This window comes from Scyliorhinus torazame, chromosome 6 (genome assembly GCF_047496885.1).
Source record: "Scyliorhinus torazame isolate Kashiwa2021f chromosome 6, sScyTor2.1, whole genome shotgun sequence".
Classification (NCBI taxonomy): domain Eukaryota; kingdom Metazoa; phylum Chordata; class Chondrichthyes; order Carcharhiniformes; family Scyliorhinidae; genus Scyliorhinus; species Scyliorhinus torazame.
The window spans coordinates 272,053,559-272,072,393 of NC_092712.1; the positions used below are offsets into that span (position 1 = coordinate 272,053,559).

Below are 18,835 nucleotides of genomic sequence, written 5' to 3' on the forward strand. Positions count from 1 at the left end.
GAGGATGGGATTGTTCTTGTTGATTTGGGGATTGACATTATATTCGTTACTGCTTATTGTTTATTGTTGGCGGGTGTAAATTTGGGAGAAAATGTGAAGAAGGAGGAGAATAAAAATATTTGAAAAAACGTTATCGCTCTTATTAGCCCTCGGGTTACCCCTCAATTTCTGGTATGTAACTGAAGACAAACGCAATATTTATTCAGTATTTGTGCCATTTCCTCATCCTCCATGAATTTTGCTGTCTCTGCTTCTAAGAGGCCAATGTTTATTTTAACCACTCACTTTTCTATATACTTTTGAAAGCTTTTACAATCTGAATATATATTCCTTGCTAGTTGAAAAAAGAATGAAATGAAAATCGCTTATTGTCACAAGTAAGCTTCAAATTAAGTTACTGTGCAAAGCTAGTCTCCACATTCCGGCGCCTGTTCGGGGAGGCTGGTACAGGAATTGAACCCACGCTGCTGGCCTATTTGGTCTGCTTTAAAAGCCAGCTCTTTAGCCCTGTGCTAAACCAGTCCCTTAGTTAGCTCTCATTCTATATTTCCCCTTTGATCTACTTTTTGGTTGTCTCTTTGCTGGTTTCTAAAATGCTCCCAATCTCCAGACATGCTACTATTCTTTGCAGCATTATAAACCTCTTATTTTAATCTAATACTATTCTTAACTTCCTTAATAAAGTGGATGTCTTAACCTCAGTTACATTTTGATGCCCACTATGCCCTTGTTTATCCATGTTCAATTTCATGGGAGTGTCAGCAAGTGTTCAGACATTGCCATGCCACATAGTCATAGATGTTTACAGCATGGAAACAGGCTCTTTGGCCCAGCTTGTCCATGCCGCCAGTTTCTATCACTAAGCTTGTCCCACTTGCCCGCATTTGGCCCATATCCCTCGATACCCACCCTTCCCATGTTACTGTCTAACTGTTTTTTAAAGGAAGAAATTGTACCCGCCTCTACCACTGCCTCTGGCAGCTCATTCCAGATGCTCACCATCCTTTGTGTGAAGAAATTTCCCCTCTGGTCTCTTTTGTATCTCTCCCCTCTCACCTTAAACCTATGCCCTCTAGTTCTAGACTCCTCTACCTTTGGGAAAAAATGTTGACTATCTACCTTATCTATGCCCCTCATTATTTTGTAAACCTCTATAACATCACCCCTAAGCCTCCTACGCTCCAGGGAAAAAAGTCCCAGCCTCTCCTTCAAGCTCAGACCATTAAGTCCTGGTAGCATCTTCGTAAATCTCTTCTGCACTATTTCTAGTTTAACAATATCCTTCCTATAATAGGGTGACCAGAACAGAACACAGTATTCCATGTGTGATCTGACTAATGTCTTGTACAACTTCAACAAGACGTCCCAACTCCTGTATTCAATATTCTGACCAATAACACCTCGTATGCTGAATGCCTTCTTCACCACCCTGCCCACCTGCGACTCCACCTTCAAAGAGCTATGAACCTGCACCCCGAGATCTCTTTGTTCTGTAATTCTCCCCAACGCCCTACCATTAACAGAGTAGGTCCTGCCCCAATTTGATCTACCAAAATGCATCACATCTTAAATAACCGTCTTCACTATCCACTATGCCACCAATCTTGGAGTCATCTGCAAACTTACTAACCATGCCTCCTACATTCTCATCCAAATCATTAATATGTATAACAAATAACAGTGGACCCAGCACTGATCCCTGAGGCACACTGCTGGTCACAGGCCTCCCGTTTGAAAAACCACCCTCCACAACTGCCCTTTCGCTTCGGTCGCCAAGCCAATTTTGTATCCAATTGGCTACCTCACCCTCGATTCCGTGAGATTTAACCTTTTGCAACAACCTACCATGTGGTACCTTGCCAAAGGCCTTGCTAAAGTCCATGTAGACAACATAGACTGCACTGCCCTCATCTACCTTCTGGGTTATCCCTTCAAAAAACTCAATCAAACTGGTGAGACGTGACTTTCCCCTTGCAAAGCCAATGCATATTGGATGAAAAAAAACTGTTCCGTTTTGCTGGTATATATCAAATTGATGTCTTCATCTACCTGTTCTGATTATTAATTGGAAATGTACTAGCATTGTCGGGGCTACTTCGCTGAAGTTTGGATTCAGACATGTTAAGTACACCCTGAGAGGAAAAGCACAGCCATTTTCTTGGAAATAACTTTCTGCAACTAATCATCAAAGCAGTTGACCTGTGGTATTCTTGATTGATTTGAGATATTACTTTAGGGAGTTTGCCTCCTAGTAGACACAGTCATGTACAAATGAATGTTCTGCTGACCTTCAGACAGATTTGAACCAGAGAATAATCTCTAAGAACGTCAGTGTGCTAGATGGGGATCTCCAATTATTGGTCAGTATTGTGATTTTTCCAGTGATGTCGGATGGTAGAAGTATAAACTCTCTGTGCCCACCATTTGGCTGCTAATTTTGTTTGGCAATCATAATAGAAGATGACGATAAAATTATGGATTTAGAACTGGTGGGCAACAGAACTGGTACAATGTTTTGGCAAAAGTAATGTTTAATACGTTAGCTCGCCTAGGGATAGGAGTAAGCCATTCTACAATTTGATTTGAACATGGAATCTTGCAGCACAGAAGAAGAAGACTGTCTGACCTACAGTGCTCACCCTGACTCTTTGAAAAGTTATCCATTAAGCCCTGCATGCCTGTTCTTTCCCTACAGCCCTGAATATTTACCCCCTTCAAGTATTTATGCAAGTCACATTTCAACATTGCTGAATCTGCTTCCGTCGCCCTTTCAGATCGTACATTCCAAATATGTAAAGAATTTTAATAGAAATATATATCTTTTAAAATTAACCCTTTCTGTTACCTCCAAGTTAGTTAAACACAATTTTCCCTTAGGAATCCATGCTGGCTCTTCCTAATCAATCCACATTTTCCATGTGACTACCAATTCTATTTTTTTCTCTAAGCCCCACCACCATCGAAGTTAAATTGACTAATCTGAAACTGCTGGGCTTTACAACCTTTTTTTGAACAAGGGCGTAACTTTTGCAAAATTCTCCTGTTCTCTGGCACCTCCCATGAGTTTAAAGACGACTGACAGATTTATGGCCAGTACCCCTGCAATCACCACTGTCACTTTCTTCAATATCCTTTGATGCATCTCATCTGGTCCGGATACTGTGTCAACTTTAAGTACTGACAATTTATCCTCCTCCCCATCGATTTTAAACCCTTCTCATAACAGAGTTCCCTCCCCTGTCACCTCAGTCTGGGTAGCATCTGTTTTCTTGGTAAAGACAGATGCAAAGTATTGATTTAACACCTCAGCCATACCCCTTCTTCCTTGTGTAAATCCCTTTTTGGTCCCGAATTGGCCCTTTTGCTATTTATGTGCCTGTTGGAGACTCTGGGCTTCCCTTTATGTTGACACTCTTTGCTAATAATCCCTCTTCACTTCTCGATTGCTTCTTCACCTCTCCTCTGAACCTTCTGTATTCCTCTTGGTTCTCAATTGTATTTTCTACCTGACTCCTGTCACAAGCACACTTTTTCTTAATCTTCATTTCTATCTCCTTTTTCGTCCAGGGAGCTCTGGATTTGTTCCTCTTACCGTTCCCTTTTGAGGGAATATAACTTGACTGTCTCTGAACCATTTCTTCTTTCAAGGTGGCCCATTGATCAGTTACAGTTTCCCCCACCAACCAGTCTATCCAACCTGCTTCTAATCATTCCTGCCCCGGGTTGTCCATTTCCCTTTTTTGCTGTCTTCCGAAATCTGAGGATACAATGACCACCTTCTCCTAAAAATGTTCCCTCACTGACACTTGATCTATTTGATCCACCTCATTTCCAAGAACTAGGTCCAGAGTTTCCCCTTGTTGGACTGAACACAATTCTAGAAAAGTCTCCTCAACACTCGAGAAACTCTTGCCCCTCTCTTCCCTTAGATTGCCCAAGTATAGATTTGGATAGTGGTGGTGTAAAATCCTCCATCAATGTTCACACCTCTCTGCAATCTCCCTGCTGATTTGTTCCCCTACATCCTCCTCACTAGCTGGCGGTCTACAGGCTACACCAAGTAGTGTAATTGCACCCTTTTTGATCCTTAACTCTAGCCAAATTGATTCTATCTTTGGACACTCTGGGACATTCTCTATCTCCAATACTGCAATGCTTTCCTCAACCAATACTGCCACCTGCCGTGTCTTTCATATGTACCTTGTACCCAGGGATAGTTCACACCCAGTCCTGCCGTTCCTTGAGCTAGGTCTCTGTTGTCACCGCAACAGCATAATTCCTCATGGCAATCTGTGCCTGTAACTCCCCAATCTTATTTACTATACTCCGTGCATTCGCACAGTAACCCTGATTTTAGACTGCATTACTTTCTCCCTTGCTCCGCCTATTAATTTACTATTCTCTATTCTATTGCTATCTGTCTGTCCCAGTATTTTGTGCATCCTCATGTTACTCTGATATATTCTCCTGGTTCCAACATCCCTGCGGAGTTGGTTTAAAGTCTCCCCAACAGCAAAGGAAGGAACGGAATCCTGGCTCTGTTCTGGTGCAACTCAACTTGCTTGTACATGTGCCATCACCCTCAGAACCAGTCCCATTAATCTAAAGTCTCCCCCCCACTCCTGCGCCATCTTTCCAGATGGTGCGTGTTTATATAGAATTGTAATGTTTAATCAATTCTTATATACTTTGCCCTCTAATTTGCTTTTTGCTGTTCTCGCCTGTACTTTGCATACTCTGCTCTGTTCTCTACTGATGTTTGTCATGAGGCATCGTTTTCTGTTTCTGTAATCTCCCAATTCAGTCATCTCGCGAGCTCTAGTTTTGGTTTTGCGTTCAATTACCCCATTTATTTTCCCATCTCTCGGGTGGCACAGTGGGTTAGCACTGCTGCCTCACAGCGCCAGGGACCCGGGTTCAATTCTGGCCTCTGGTGATCGTCTAATTTAAAAAAAAATAATCTTTAGTGTCACAAGTAGGCTTACATTAACACTGCAATGAAGTTACTGTGAAAAGCCCCTAGTCGCCACATTCCGGCGCCTGTTCGGGTACACAGAGGGAGAATTCAGAATGTCCAATTCACCCAACAGCACGTCTTTCGGGACTTGTGGGAGGAAACCGGAGCACCCGGAGGAAACCCACGCAGACACGGGGAGAACGAGCAGACTCCGCACAGACAGTGACCCATGTGCGAATTGAACCTGGGACCCTGGTGCTATGAAGCAGCAGTGCTACCCACTGTGCTACTGCGTCTGTGTGGAGTTTGCACCTTCTCCCCATATCTGCATGGGTTTCCTCCCACAGTCCAAAAATGTGCAGGTTAGGTTGATTGCCCGTTCGTGTCCAAAAGGTTAGGTGAGGTTACGGGGATAGGGTGGAGATGTCCGCCTAGGTAGGGTACTCATTCCTAGGGTCGGTGCAAACTCAATGGGACGAATGGCCTCCTTCTGCACTGCACTGTATGGATTCTATGAAACCGCTCTCTTGTTAATGGACAGAAATGAACTCCCTACCAACTGCACCTAGTTGATCTATGCCTTCCTTCTGGAAGTGAGACATTCCTCTCCTGTCACGTTGCACTCAGATGCTGAGAAGGCATTTGGAAATACTTATTTGAAAAATGTCTGCAATTTTTGTTTGGGGCCGATGCTTGTTAAATAGATTGTTGTCCTTCACATGCACCCACCTGGTGCAGTAGCAGTCAGCCTTGATTGCTTCTCCATTTAAACTGTCCTCAGGGAATTGAAGGAGTGCATGCTCTTGCCTCCTCTTCCCATTTCATTTTAGCTTTTGAGTGGTTAAGAGATTCTTTTGTGCTTTTGAGAGTAATGGAAAAGTTGGTTTTATTTCCATGTTTGGAAACGTTGCAACGGCCATTTTGTTCCTCAATTTAGATGCCAAACAGCAATTCTGGGATTTTATTTCTACCTGGTCATGTGCCAGCATTTGTGTCTATTTTGGTCCAGGATTGTACTGACATATTTGGAGCTCAATCCTCTACTAAAACCCTCATGACAATTGCATTCGGTTTAGCCTCGTTTGGTGGGCTGAAGACAACAACAGAAGCAATTGCCATTGAGTATCGTTCAAGTTGGAGAGTGGATGCTTTTGGAAAATAGAACTGTCTCGCTGGGTTAAGAGTTGAAGTTGCATTGTTGTCAGAACTTAACTTTTCTTCCAAGCTATTGGAGCTGGCTTGTTGCCAGAAATACAGTAGAAATGTTTCCGTTTCTTAGTGCCGACGCCTCCACTTTTATGATCAGAAAATGTCGGCTTGTGAAACCTCAATTGGCAAAATTTGGACCAAAGTGTACATTTTACAGAGATGGGCAATTTTGCAGTAGGATGGAGTTGGGTTTTGTTTTTGGTTTGTGGAGTAGTGATCCTGTATGAAATGCTGTGCGTATTGTTCAGTATTGATCTGACATTTTATAAGCTTGGTCCCTTCGAAACATCTTCTAGCTGGAATGTTTTGTTGCCAACTGGACACCGTTGCTTCCAGTCTGGGGAGATTATGCCAGAATGCTTTTAAAGTAGTTCACTGTGCAAGTTAGGAGATGCAGATTGGCATGTGCTAAAAGGGAAGTTGCTCCTACCCTATTTTCTTCCTGCTGAGTTTGTTACTGTTCAATCCATGGCTTCAAAAAGTGAGTAAGTTTGAGTTTCAAGGTGAACCGGGTCAGTGAATGTTCTTTTATTCCTTTCTTTTCACAATACAGCTCCCAGGTCTCCATCAGAGAAGACTCGCTACAACACCTCATTGGTTCCCCTCACAAAGAATGTTGTTCAGCTCTTGAGCCAGTCTCTCGATGGGGTGTTGGACTTAAACCGAGCAGCAGAGGTCTTAAATGTGCCAAAGCGAAGGATCTATGACATCACAAATGTATTGGAGGGCATTCATCTCATTGAGAAGAAATCCAAGAATAATGTTCAATGGATGTAAGTTTTTGTTTTGCAATTCCCATTCCTTACTTTGCCATTCAACTTGGACGTGTGTTTCACTTTTTCAGTGGGACTCCACATTATTTTACTGTAACATAAATATTTCGGGGACTGTCGCAGCCTACCTTATTTTAATTTTTAGTTTTGTTTGGTGTTGAGAAATCTACTGTTCGAAATATTCATCCATACATAAAATCAATATATTTTTTCATGAATGTACTTTGTTCCACTGTGATGATTTGAGCCACTGAATGTTGTGCTTAGAGTCTATTTGTATTTATTTACTAGCACAGTAAAGAGGAAATTTATTTTTCTTCGGGGGTTGGGGGGGGGGGGGGGGGGGGGGGAACACCGTGTTGTCCCTCTTTGCCCATCTCAGACTCTTTGCCCCCCCTTCCCGCCCCCTCCCCCCCCTGGGTTGTGTGTCCCTGGCATTGCTTCTTGTCTTTTGTTTTTTTCACCCTCTCTAATCCTTCCAGTTTCCCCTCTACTGACTGTCGATGGTCTCAAACCGGTTTTGGAACAGACCGACAAATTCCTCCGTGCAGTAAGGAAGCCTTCCTCCGACCCTCGGAGGGCGTATTTTATCTTCTCCAGGTGGAGAAATTTCGAGAGGTCAGTGAGCCAGTCTGCAGCTGTGGGTGGTGCTGCCGATCGCCAGCCGAGCAGGATTCTCCGGCGTGCGATTAGGGAAGCGAAAGCAAGGCCGTCTGCCTCCTTCCCCATGTGTAGCTCTGGCTGTTCTGATACACATTCGGGCATGGCTTTACCCTCACCCCCACAACCTTGGACATTGCCTCGGAGAAGCCTGTCCAGAACCCGGCAAGTTTGGGGCATGCCCAGAACATGTGGGTGTGGTTGGCTGGGCCCCTCTGGCACCACTCACATTTATCCTCCACCTCGGGTGCGCTCTGTGCACCACTTTGAACTGCATGAGGCTGAGCCTTGTGTCGGAGGAGGTGGAGTTGGCCCTGCTCACTGCCTCGCTCCAGAGTCCCCAGCCCACTTCTGTCCCCAGTTCGTCCTCCCACTTCCGTCTGGTCTCATTCAGTGGTGTTCAGACTCTGTCCAGTAGCTGCCTGTATATTTTCCCACAGTCCCCGCTCCTTGCTGTCCGTGATCATCAGGTCCTCCAAAAGTGTAGTCTCCGGGGCCCTGGGGTATCCTACTGTCTCTTTGCGGAGAAAATGTTTTATTCGTAAGTGTCTCATTTCCTGTCCTGTCGGCAATTCCCATTCCTCCGTCAGTTCGTTCAGCGTCGCTAGTCTGTGCCCTACGTAGAAGTCCCTAATTGTCAGCATTCCCCCATCTGTCTCCATTTTTAAAAAAACGTTGCCTCTAACATGGCAGGCAGGAATCTGTGGTTACCGCAGATGGGGGACATCCCGGTCAGTCCGAAATGTTGTCTTAGCTGGCCCCACGTTTTCAGTGTGGTCATTGCCACTGGACTCGATGTGCGTTTCGCCGAGGGGAATGGGAGTGCTGCTGTGGCCAGGGCCCGGAGGGCCGTTCCCTTACAGGAGGTCTCCTCCATCTGTACCCACTCCGAGTTGGGCTCGTGCACCCACCCCATCACTCTTTCCGCTGCTGCTGCCCAGTGGCAATATTGCAGGTTTGGCGGTGCCAAATATCGGTATGGATCTAAACAGGAAGTGGAACCTCGGCAGCATGTTCATTTTGATCGTCTGCATTCTCCCCGCTTGCGTCCCCCCTGTTCAGGTCCTTTTTGACTTCCTCCACCAGGCTGGTCAGGTTCCATTTGTGGATCTGTGACCAGTCTCTGGCTATCTGAATCCCCAGGTATCCAAATCTGTTTTTGCCTATTTCAAACTGGAGTCCCTCCAGCTCTGTCCCTCCCCTGTTTGGGTTCACTGGGATGCCTCACTTTTGCCCAGGTTGAGTTTGTAACCTGAGAAGGTTCTGAACACTTTTAGGAATCACATGATTTTTTCAGTCCTTCCTGTGGCTTTGAGGTGTACAGGAGCATGTCATCTGCATAGAGCGAAACACTTGTGCTCTCTGTCTCCTCTTTGGATGCCCTTCCAGTTTTTCCGCACCCCGAAGGTCTATTGCCAGGGGTTTGATTGCTAATGCAATCAGGAGCGGGGACAGTGGGTATCCTTGCCTTGTGCCTCTTTGTAGCTGGAAGTATTCAGAGCTGGTGCTTCTGGGCGCATTGTACAGGAGTCTCACCCAGGCGGCGAATCTTGCTCCTAGCCCAAACCGTTCCAGTACCTTGAGGGGGTACTCCATTCGATTCTGTCGAAGGCCTATTCTGCATCCAGGGAGACAAACACCTCTGGTGTTCTCTCCCGGGGGGGTGGGGCGGGTTGTCATTACGTTTATCAGTCGCCTGATGTTCGCAATGATTTGCCTACTCTTGACAAAGCCCGTTTGATCTTCAGCGACCACCTCCAGTAGGGCGTTCTCCAGCCTTTTGGCCAGGGCCGTTTGCGAGTATTTTCGCATGCACATTCAGCAGCGAAATGGGCCTACATGAAACGCATTCCATCGGGTCTTTATCCTTTTTGGGTATCAGTGAGATTGTGGCCTGCGCTAGTGTAGGAGGCAACGTGCCCCTTGCCGGCAAATCTGCGATCATGTCCCTTTAATGTGGGGCTAGGGCCGGTGCAAATTCTTTTGCCGGGAACCCGTCAGGTCCCGGTGCCTTCCCCGCCTGCATGGAGCTGATGCTCTCCGTGATTTCTCCCAGATCTATTGGTGCTTCCAGCTCCCCCGTCTGTCCTCCCCCACAACCGGCATTTCCAGTCCGTCGAGGAACTGTTTCATCCCTGTGTCCCCATTGGGGGGTTCGGAGGGGTTCCTCGGTAGAAGGTCTCAAATGCTTGATTTGACCTCTTTTGGTTCCGCTACTAGTCTGCCTCTGCCATTCTTTACCTGCGCTATTTCCCTCGTGGCTGTCTGCTTTCTTAGCTGGTGAGCCAATAGGCGGCCAGCCTTGTCTCTGTGTTCGTAGAAGGTCCCCTGTGTCTGGTGAAGTTGGTACACTGCTTTCCTGGTGGATCGCAGGTTAAAGTCCATTTGTAGCTTTTTCCTCTCCGCCAGCAGCTCTACGGTCGGGGCCTCGGAGTACTTTCTGTCGACCTTCCAAGATGGAGTCGATCAACTGTTGCCTGGCCTCCCTCTCTTCCCTATTTCTGCGTGCCTTGTAGGCTATTATTTCCCCTCGGATCACAGCCTTCAGTGCCTCCCAGAACGTGGGAGGTGAGACTTCCTTGTTCCAGTTGTTAGTCGCATAGTCGCCTAAGGCTTGTGATGTTTTCCGGTAGAAGCCAGGAGGTCGGTGTCCAGCCTTCATGTGGGGCACTGGGCACGGCCCGTCTCCAACCTCACATCCACGTAATGCGGAACGTGGTTGGAAGGACTATCGCAGAGTACTCCGCTCCTGTAATTCCTGGAAGCACCGATTTCCCCACTGCAAAGATGTCGATACGGGTATCTACCTTGTGCATTTGTGAAAAAAACAACAATTCTTTTTCCACCGGGTGCAGGAACCTCCACCTGCTCCATAAATGCTCCCCATAATCAGTCTGTGTGTCAATGTCGGAGATTTCTGCCCTGGTCTTTTTTATAAAGTCTGTGTCATCCCAGTTGGGAGTGTACACATTTACCAGTACTACTGGTGCCCCTTCCAGGACACCGCTGACCATGACGTACCATCCCTCTGGGTCCGTAACCATCCTAGTCTCAGTAAATCGTGTCCTGTTGCTGGTCAGAATGGCCACTCCCGTAGCCATCGTCCCGTAGCATGAATGGTACGTCTGTCCCATGCAGCCCTTCCTTACCAGCAATCTGTCCTTCTCCCTCAGGTGTGTCTCCTGCAGATAGACTATGCCTGCCTTCAGGCTTCTCAGGTGGGCGAAGACTCTGGATCTTTCCACTGGGCTGTTAAGTCCCCATACGTTCCGGGTGACTTATCCTGGTGGGGGTTTCTGACTTAACTGGTGGACGTGCCCCTGCACTCCGGATTTCCCTTTGTTAGGGGGCCGTCCAAAGTGGCTGTGGTCGCCGCTCTCACCATGAAGTCGGGACCCTGCAGTCCGGGGGTTCCCTTTATTCGGGGGCCGTCCAAAATGGCCGCAGTCGCTGCTCTCACCATGAGGTTGGGCCCCTACGCTCCGGGGTTTCCCTTTGACCAGGGGGCCCCCAACATGGCTGTCAACTGTGTGTGTGCCATGTGGGTGCACCAATGCTCTCCGGGGTCTCCCTTTGTTTAGGGACCTTCCAAAGTGGTTGCTTGCAGCACCATCTTGATTCTTCGGCCTCCTCCATGCCTGCTGAGGCCTGTGTCTGTCTCGCAGCCAACCCTTTCCTATCCTTCTGCCCTTTTCCTGTTCTGAGTGCCCCTGCCTGCCCGCCAGATGTTCCCTCTCCCCTGGGAGTTGCGCCACGGGCCCCTTTACTTCTTGTCTTCCCGTGCTAGCCCTCCCTGCTAGTACGGTGGCTCCCCTCCGTGGGCTGGTCTCTACCTGTCTCTGTTCAGTCTGTCTGTCTCCGTTCCCTTCTTTGCCCGTTCACCTGTTTCCCCTCTCCTCACTTCCCTCTCTCTGTCCTCCTACTTTAGTCCGAGAACGAGGCAGCACAGTCCTGCGCAGAGTCCATACAGCGGATCTTTGTTCCGTTTCTTTCTCCACCTTCTGTCTTTTTCCCACTGCCCTCACCATTGCTGTGTCTGTTCCTTTTCTAGATTGTTGGTTTTCACAAACTCCTCGGCCTCCGCTGGGGTGCCGAAGTAATGTTCTTTTCCTTTGTAGGTTACCCAGAGTCTGGCCGGGAACAACATTCCGAACCTCACCCCGCTCTTGTAGAGGTCCGATATCACCTTATTGAATTTGGCCCTTTGTTTCGCGAGGTCTGCCCCAATGTCCCGATAAACCCTTTTTCTGTGTCCTTCCAAAGAGCACGACTTTGTCTGTCGGGCCCACCTCCGGATCTTTTCCCGTTCCTGGAACCAGTGCAGTTTCGCAATGATTGCTCTCGTTTACTCCCCAGTCTTGGGTTTTGGCCGGAGCGACCTGTGTGCCCTGTCGAGTTCTGGGAGGTTTGGGAGGATGCATTTGCGAGGTAGGCCGTTGGGCCCCTTCCCACCACCCCCTCTGGCAGTCCCACAATATGGACGTTCTGTCACCTGGACCTGTTTTCCTGGTCCTCTACCTTTCCCCTCAGGTTCCCTCGGGCTGCCACCAACCCCTTCACCTCGGTCTCCAGAGCCACGATCCTATCTCTCTGGTCGGCTGCCGCCCTTTCCAGGTCCAGAATCGTCCTTTCCTGGCCTCTCACCTTTTTTCCCAGGCTGTCTATTGTGCGCTGGAGGGCGGCCATTGCTTCCGTCACCATCTCTTTCATCACCACCGGGAGTTCCATTTTGATCGCCTCCCTCATGGCAGCCAGTTCTTTTTTTTGTAATGCCTGCCATCCCTCTCCCGGTGTCGTGGGGGCGTCGCTGCCTGATCATGCTCCACTGTTCGGGTCACCGGTCGCCCCCTCTCTTGCTTCTCCGGGGTCTCCGTCTCGCCTCGTGCCTCCGCTGGTCCGTCTGCTCGTTGCTCCTGCCCCTTTCCGCCGCTTCTGTCTTCTCGCCGGCCCTTTGAACTACCGTTTGCCGGCATCTTCTCTTCTCCTCCTGCTCTACTAGTGTCTTTTGGGTTTTTAGGAGTGTTGGGTGGCTTTTTGAGCCAAGAATCCTGGAAAATGTGCTATTTTGGGTCCGATTGGGAGGAGAGCCACCTGATGTGTGTCCGCTCAGCACATCGTCGCCACCGGACAGGCACCAGTAATTCTAACTGACGTCTCCATCTTTTTTTACACCTCCCAAGAGGACCAATGGAACATGAAGAATTTTCCCTTGGGGATTATCTTCATTTGTTCAACTTCTATATTCAAATGGAAATTAATGTAAACTCTTGCAAGCTGGCTATTCTGTGGCAAATACCTCATCAGATATTCTCTTCACCACGCACAAGACTCGAGCCAGGAGCATGGACCATCGCTGCTCACCTGGATGGGTGTAGAAGCAACAACACTCTAAGGTTGATGACACCCAGGAATGCAGCTTATTTGATTGGTGCTATAGCCATTGGACCCTGTCAGCCCCCACTGCTGGCACACTGATTGCAGCATGTATAATCTATAAGATCCAGAGAATAGAATGCCTACAGGCAGAAGGAGGCCATTCAGCCCATTGAGTCTGCACCAACCCCCCCCCCCCCCCCCCCCCCCCCCCCCCCGAAAGAGCACTGCACCTCGGCCTTTTATCTTTGAACTGTGGGAGGAAACCGGAGCACCTGGAGGAAACCCACGCGCACACGGGGAGAAAGTGCGAACTCAAAACAGGCAATCACCCAGGGCTGGAATCGAACCTGGGCTGTCTGTATTGCAGCAACTTGCCAGACTTGCTGCAACTGCCCTTTCCAGCTCTGACTTGCCACCAAGAAGGAAAAAAGCAAAAATGCTGTGGAAACCCGAGCCACCTGTCACTTACCCTTCAAATCTTAAGCCATTCTGAGTTTTGTTTTATTAATTCCTGGGATGTGGTGTCCAGTGGCAAGACCAGGATTTATTGCCTCTCCTTATTGTCCTTGAGAAGGTGGTGGTATGCTGCTGTAATAAATGTGGTTTAGGTACTTGTTTCATTCCGCAGTAGTAAAGGAAGTGTGATATGTTTTCAAGCTGGGCTGGTCTGACTTGGATGTGAGCTTGCAGGTTCTGCCATTCCCATATACCTGCTACCCATAATCTGCAGAGGTCGCTGTCTGGGAGGTGAAATCAAAGTGGCCTTGGTGAGTTGCGGCAGTGCATCTTATACTTTATACCTGTTCCATCATCAACATTAGGTGTTTCTGGCAGCACCATCCCCTGCATGGAAAGGCACCATACCACGTTTTCATCCACACTGTAGCTTTTCAGTGTTATTTGGGGCCAAGCTGGAAGAATCGTAGCCTTGTTATTTCTCGAGTGCACAGTTGAAACCCAGGGTTGAATAGGGCTTGGAATCTGCTCTGGATCAAATTAAGCACGGCTTCCCTCCTACACAACAATGGTGCCATTTTCAGTCATTTTGCCTGGGCCGTGGCATGTTGTGCTGTGGACCTGCTTATTCACTGTAGGTGAACTGAATGACACCCTTTGCTTGGTCTCACTTTCCCAAGATACGCACGCGTCTTGATCTTTGTGAATGTGATACCTGCTGTTGCTGGGTCCAGGCTTGAAGCTCACTGAAACTCTCTCACTTTTACCCTTTCCAGGTATTCCTCTCACTGCCTCCAAATTCTGCCAGGTAAATAGATTTAGACTCTGGACAGTTTGTTTGATCTTGAAGCACAAACCACCACCCAATACACACTGGTGCGAACAAAATGACTGTCATATGATTGTCGAACAGCAACGCACGTTTTGACCTCTGACCTTCCACCATCACACCACTTAATCTGCGCTGAATTCTATGGTTCTTTGCACTGAAGCATTTGTGATTGTGTTTAGAAAGTATAAGATCCAGTCTGCTGAAGGGCTCCCTGCTTTGAGGCAAAATATGCCATTTGTATCAAATGGACTTTATTCGGAGATTTTTCCCTGTAGGATGATGTGTTAAGAGTCTTCAAAATGGATGCAGTTGTCTGAGTGGAGATATTCCTTGGCTTGTGCCAGAATCTGATGAAGGAATTGGAAGACAGAAAGTCATCGCGCTGCAAAGGTGACTCCTCATTCTGAAACGTCAAGATTGGATCGCCTAATAGTGTTGAAAGGATTGCTTGAGAAAGCTGCTGTCCCTCTGTTGGGTAAAAATGACCTTTCGATGGCTACCTCTTGCGGGGTCTGTTTCTCATCAACTTTCGACGAGGGGCTGGAGAGTGTCTCTTAATGATAGAATTTTTGGCGTTTGTCTGAGTTGCTGAGCGCCATTTGTGATGTCTTCCTGCAGGGGTTGCAGCCTGACGGACAACGATGGTATGCTGAAACGATGCCAGGGTCTGAACCGAGAGGTGGCTGAGCTTAGCCTGAAAGAGAAGAGGTTGGATGACTTGATCCAGAGCTGCACCTTGGACCTCAAAAAGCTAACGGAGGACTCTGAAAACCAAAGATATCCTTTCTGATTTGCTGTTCCAAGTTTAAGAACTGGTCCAGTCATGACCGGTTTGAGTGCGTTTGATGATTTCTGAAGATCAGTAACATGGTTGTAGCAAACCTCTAGCTCCAAAGGCCTTGCTTCTGAAAGCTTCAAGCCAAGTGAGGACTAACATGACTTAAGTTTATTGAAGAAATCCAGTTTTAGAACAACTTTCAGTTAATCTAAAGAGCTTTCCTTCAAAGTCTAACTTGTAAAGTTACAATGCCAACCCTTTTATTTATTTATTTATTTTTAACTTGTTTCATTGTCCGCCATTTCAAAGGCTTTTGCCACTGTTCTGAAATTGACGGCATCTACGAGTTACACGTGGATGCCGTAAGTAAGTTATCAGTGATTCCGTGGTTCCCCACTGGGTGCGGACTGTTAATCAGACTGCAGTAAAGTAGAAATCACTGAACTAATGAGAAGTTGCTGAGTTATTTGATTAGTGCTGCTGTAAAAACCCTTAGAAAATTGAGTATTTAATGATATGCTGAAGTCATGGTTGCTGCTGAAAAACCCCTCTGGCCCTCGAAAGTCGAATATGCGTTTGTGGAATGTCAAATTTCTCATTTATGATATCACTCTTTCATTTTTAAAAAGTTTGATGTTGCACCGTCTGCCACGACTCCATGTGTCTCAGGATAAGGGGAAGCAAATTAAAACAGATGAGGAAGAGCTACTTTTCCCAAAGGGTGGCGAATCTGTAGAATTCGCTACCCTGGAGTTCGGGGGATGCTGGGACAGTGAGTAAATTTAAGGAGGAGTTAGACAGGTTTTTAATTAGTCATGAGTTGAAGGGGTATGGAGAATGGGCAGGACGGTGGAGTTGAGGCCGAGAGGAGATCAGCTATGATCGTATTGAACGGTGGAGCAGGCTCGAGGGGCTAAATGGCCTGAACCTCCTAGTTGTGTTCTAAGAAGGAACTATTCTGTCTAATTCCACCTTTCAGCTGTTGATCTGTAGCCCTGTAGGTAACCGCACCTCAAGCACAAATCTGGTGTTCTTGATTAATAATGAGATCGGTGGTTAGGGGCCAACGGTAGGAGAATGTGGATGAGGAACACAGCAGCCATGATCGAATGGCGGAGCAAACTTGATGGGCCGAATTACCTAATTCTGCTCCTATAATCTTATGGTCTTGTGTCAGCCCAATTGCTTATTTTATTTTGTGAGGTTTGTCAGTGCATTTATGTGGTTTGCTGTCTAATACTATTTCAGTGTGGTTGCATGCTTACCCCACTTGCTGAGATCACTGCCCAAAATGCCTGGAGATTCCCTTGGTACGGGGCTGGATTCGAACTTGTCTCTGGGGAAAGTGGAATCACATATTGCCGAAACTTTTAGTTCACTTTAGTGCTTGCTGCTGCCTAAGAATTTGGGGCCATTGTGTTTTTTGTTGTCCACCGAGTGAGAATTTGGGTCAGTTTTAATTGTTGTTTGATGCCCAGTTTAATCTCCTTAACATCCAACACGTTAAATTATGTGACTTATCAGGACATCCGAAAGATCCAGAGTTTAAAAGGACAAGTGATAATAGCTGTGAAAGCTCCTCCTGAAACAAGGCTGGAAGTATCTGATCCCTATAATGTAAGTTGAGGCTTATTGGAGAGAGCTGATAGCATGTAATCAGTTGTTAGGTTTAATATTACCTGATTTTTTTAAATTACTTTGCATATTTGATTGTCCTTGCTTGGCCTGATCTGGGTGGAAGTGTTCTTCGCACATTGTTCAGACAGGCATTCACTGAAACAAATTTGAACAGGACAGTCTTCGCTCTATCTTTTTGTATATGTGTAAAATAGCTTGTGTTCTCCAAATGGCTCCCTAATTTTATCTGACATGCCTTCTTTTGCTTTTTTAAATTTCCTTCAGAATTTCCAGATACACTTGTTAAGCTCAAGGGGACCTGTTGAGGTTTACTTGTGCCCAGATGACACTGGAACATCCAGTAGTCCGTTGAAGGCTGCCGGTCAAGAACATTCTAGAAATATTTCCCAGTCACGAATCCGGGGTAAGCCCATGGCAATTATTATTTCTGATCTATGTGTAGTACATGTTTGTGTCTGCCTCTCGCAAGGTTTAGTTATTTATAATAGCTTACTAAGGCTGTTGAAAAAAGGTAAGCCTAGAACTAGCACTTATTTCTCGGAACAGAAAAATAAACAAAGTTGTGCTAAATTTGTATCACACCTTGGCTCAACCGCACTTTGGGGGGCGGGGGAATTGTCTAATGTTATTAAAAAAAGAAATAAAGGCACTGGAGGAGTGCAAAGAAAACATCAACCACGATACTAAAAATGGAAGGGTATATGGTGTTAAGGATAAGTTCCTGGCATGGATAGAGGATTGGCTGACTGGCAGAAAGCAGAGAGTGGGGATAAAGGGGTCTTTTTCAGGATGGCAGCCAGTGACTAGTGGTGTACCTCCGGGGTCGGTGCTGGGTGTTAGACGTTTTAGTTGCTGTGATGTGAAGAGTCTAAAGTTCTGTTCCTTTTTCACAAACACACATTTATTTGCTTCCAACAGCCGTTGCACAAAACTCTCACTATACATCACCTGACAGAGGCCACCTGAAGCCCCTTTACAAAGCAGTGTCAATTAATGGATACTTAACATAAATGAGACAACTAATTGCAATGTCTCTTAACCCATTGCTTAACACTGGGACCACAACTTTTCACAATATACATTAATGATCTGGAGGAAGGAACTGAAGACACTGTTGCTAGTTTGCAGATGATACAAGGGGCTTTTTACAGTAATTTAATTGAAGCCTACTTGTGACAATAAGTGATTATTATTTATTGAGATCTGTAGATGGGCAGGTAGTATTGAGGAAGCAATAGGGCTGCAGAAGGATTTGGACAAGCTAGGAGAGTGGGCAATGAAGTGACAAATGGAATACAATGTGGAAAAGTGTGAGGTTATGCACTTTGGAAGGAGAAATGGAGGCATAGACTATTTTCTAAATGGGAAGATGCTGAGGAAATCAGAAGCACAAAGCGACTTGGGAGTCCTTGGTCATGATTCTCCTAAGGTTAACATGCAGGTTCAGTCAGCAGTTAGGAAGGCAAATGTAATGTTAACATTCATGTCGAGAGGGCTAGAATGCAAGACCAGGGATGCACTTCTGAGGCTGTATAAGGCTCTGGTCAGACCCCATTTGGAGTATTGTGAGTAGTTTTGGGCCCCATATCTAAGGACGGATGTGCTGGCCTTGGAAAGGGTCCAGAGGAGGTTCACAAGAATGATCCCTGGAATGAAGAACTTGTCGTATGAGGAACGGTTGATGACTCTGGGTTTGTACTCATTGGAGTTTAGAAGGATGAGGGGGGATCTTATTGAAACTTGCAGGATACTGCGTGGCCTGGATAGAGTGGACGTGGAGAGGATGTTTCCACTTGTATGAAAAACTAGAATCAGAGGACACAATCTCAGACTAAAGGGATGATCCTTTAAAACAGAGGAGGAGGAATTTCTTCAGCCAGAGGGTGGTGAATCTGTGGAACTCTTTGCCGCAGAAGGCTGTGAAGGCCAAATCACTGAGTGTCTTTAAGACCGAGATAGATAGATTCTTGATCAATCAGGGGATCACGGGGAGAAGGCAGGAGAATGGGGATGAGAAAAATATCAGCCATGATTGCAAGGCGGAGCAGACTCGATGGGCCGAGTAGCCTAATTCTGCTCCTGTGTCTTATGATCTTATATCAGCATGGAAGGATGAGCAGGCTGAGGCTGTTCTCTTTATAAGAGAGCGCTGAGGT

The 18,835-nt window shown here is 46.7% G+C and overlaps 1 protein-coding gene across 2 annotated transcripts in view; it reads left to right on the forward strand.

The window, feature by feature from the left end:
• LOC140425431 (transcription factor E2F3-like) overlaps positions 1–18,835 on the forward strand; it is a 102,618-nt gene that overhangs the window by 75,120 nt on the left and 8,663 nt on the right. For both annotated transcript variants that reach the window (XR_011947855.1, XM_072509702.1), the window contains exons 3-6: positions 6,720–6,939; positions 14,882–15,040; positions 16,544–16,658; positions 16,944–17,082. Coding sequence is in view for 1 of the 2 variants with exons in the window: in XM_072509702.1 (XP_072365803.1) it covers positions 6,720–6,939; positions 14,882–15,040; positions 16,544–16,658; positions 16,944–17,082 (633 nt within the window). In the remaining variant the exon portion in view is untranslated. The remainder of the gene's footprint in view (positions 1–6,719; positions 6,940–14,881; positions 15,041–16,543; positions 16,659–16,943; positions 17,083–18,835) is intronic.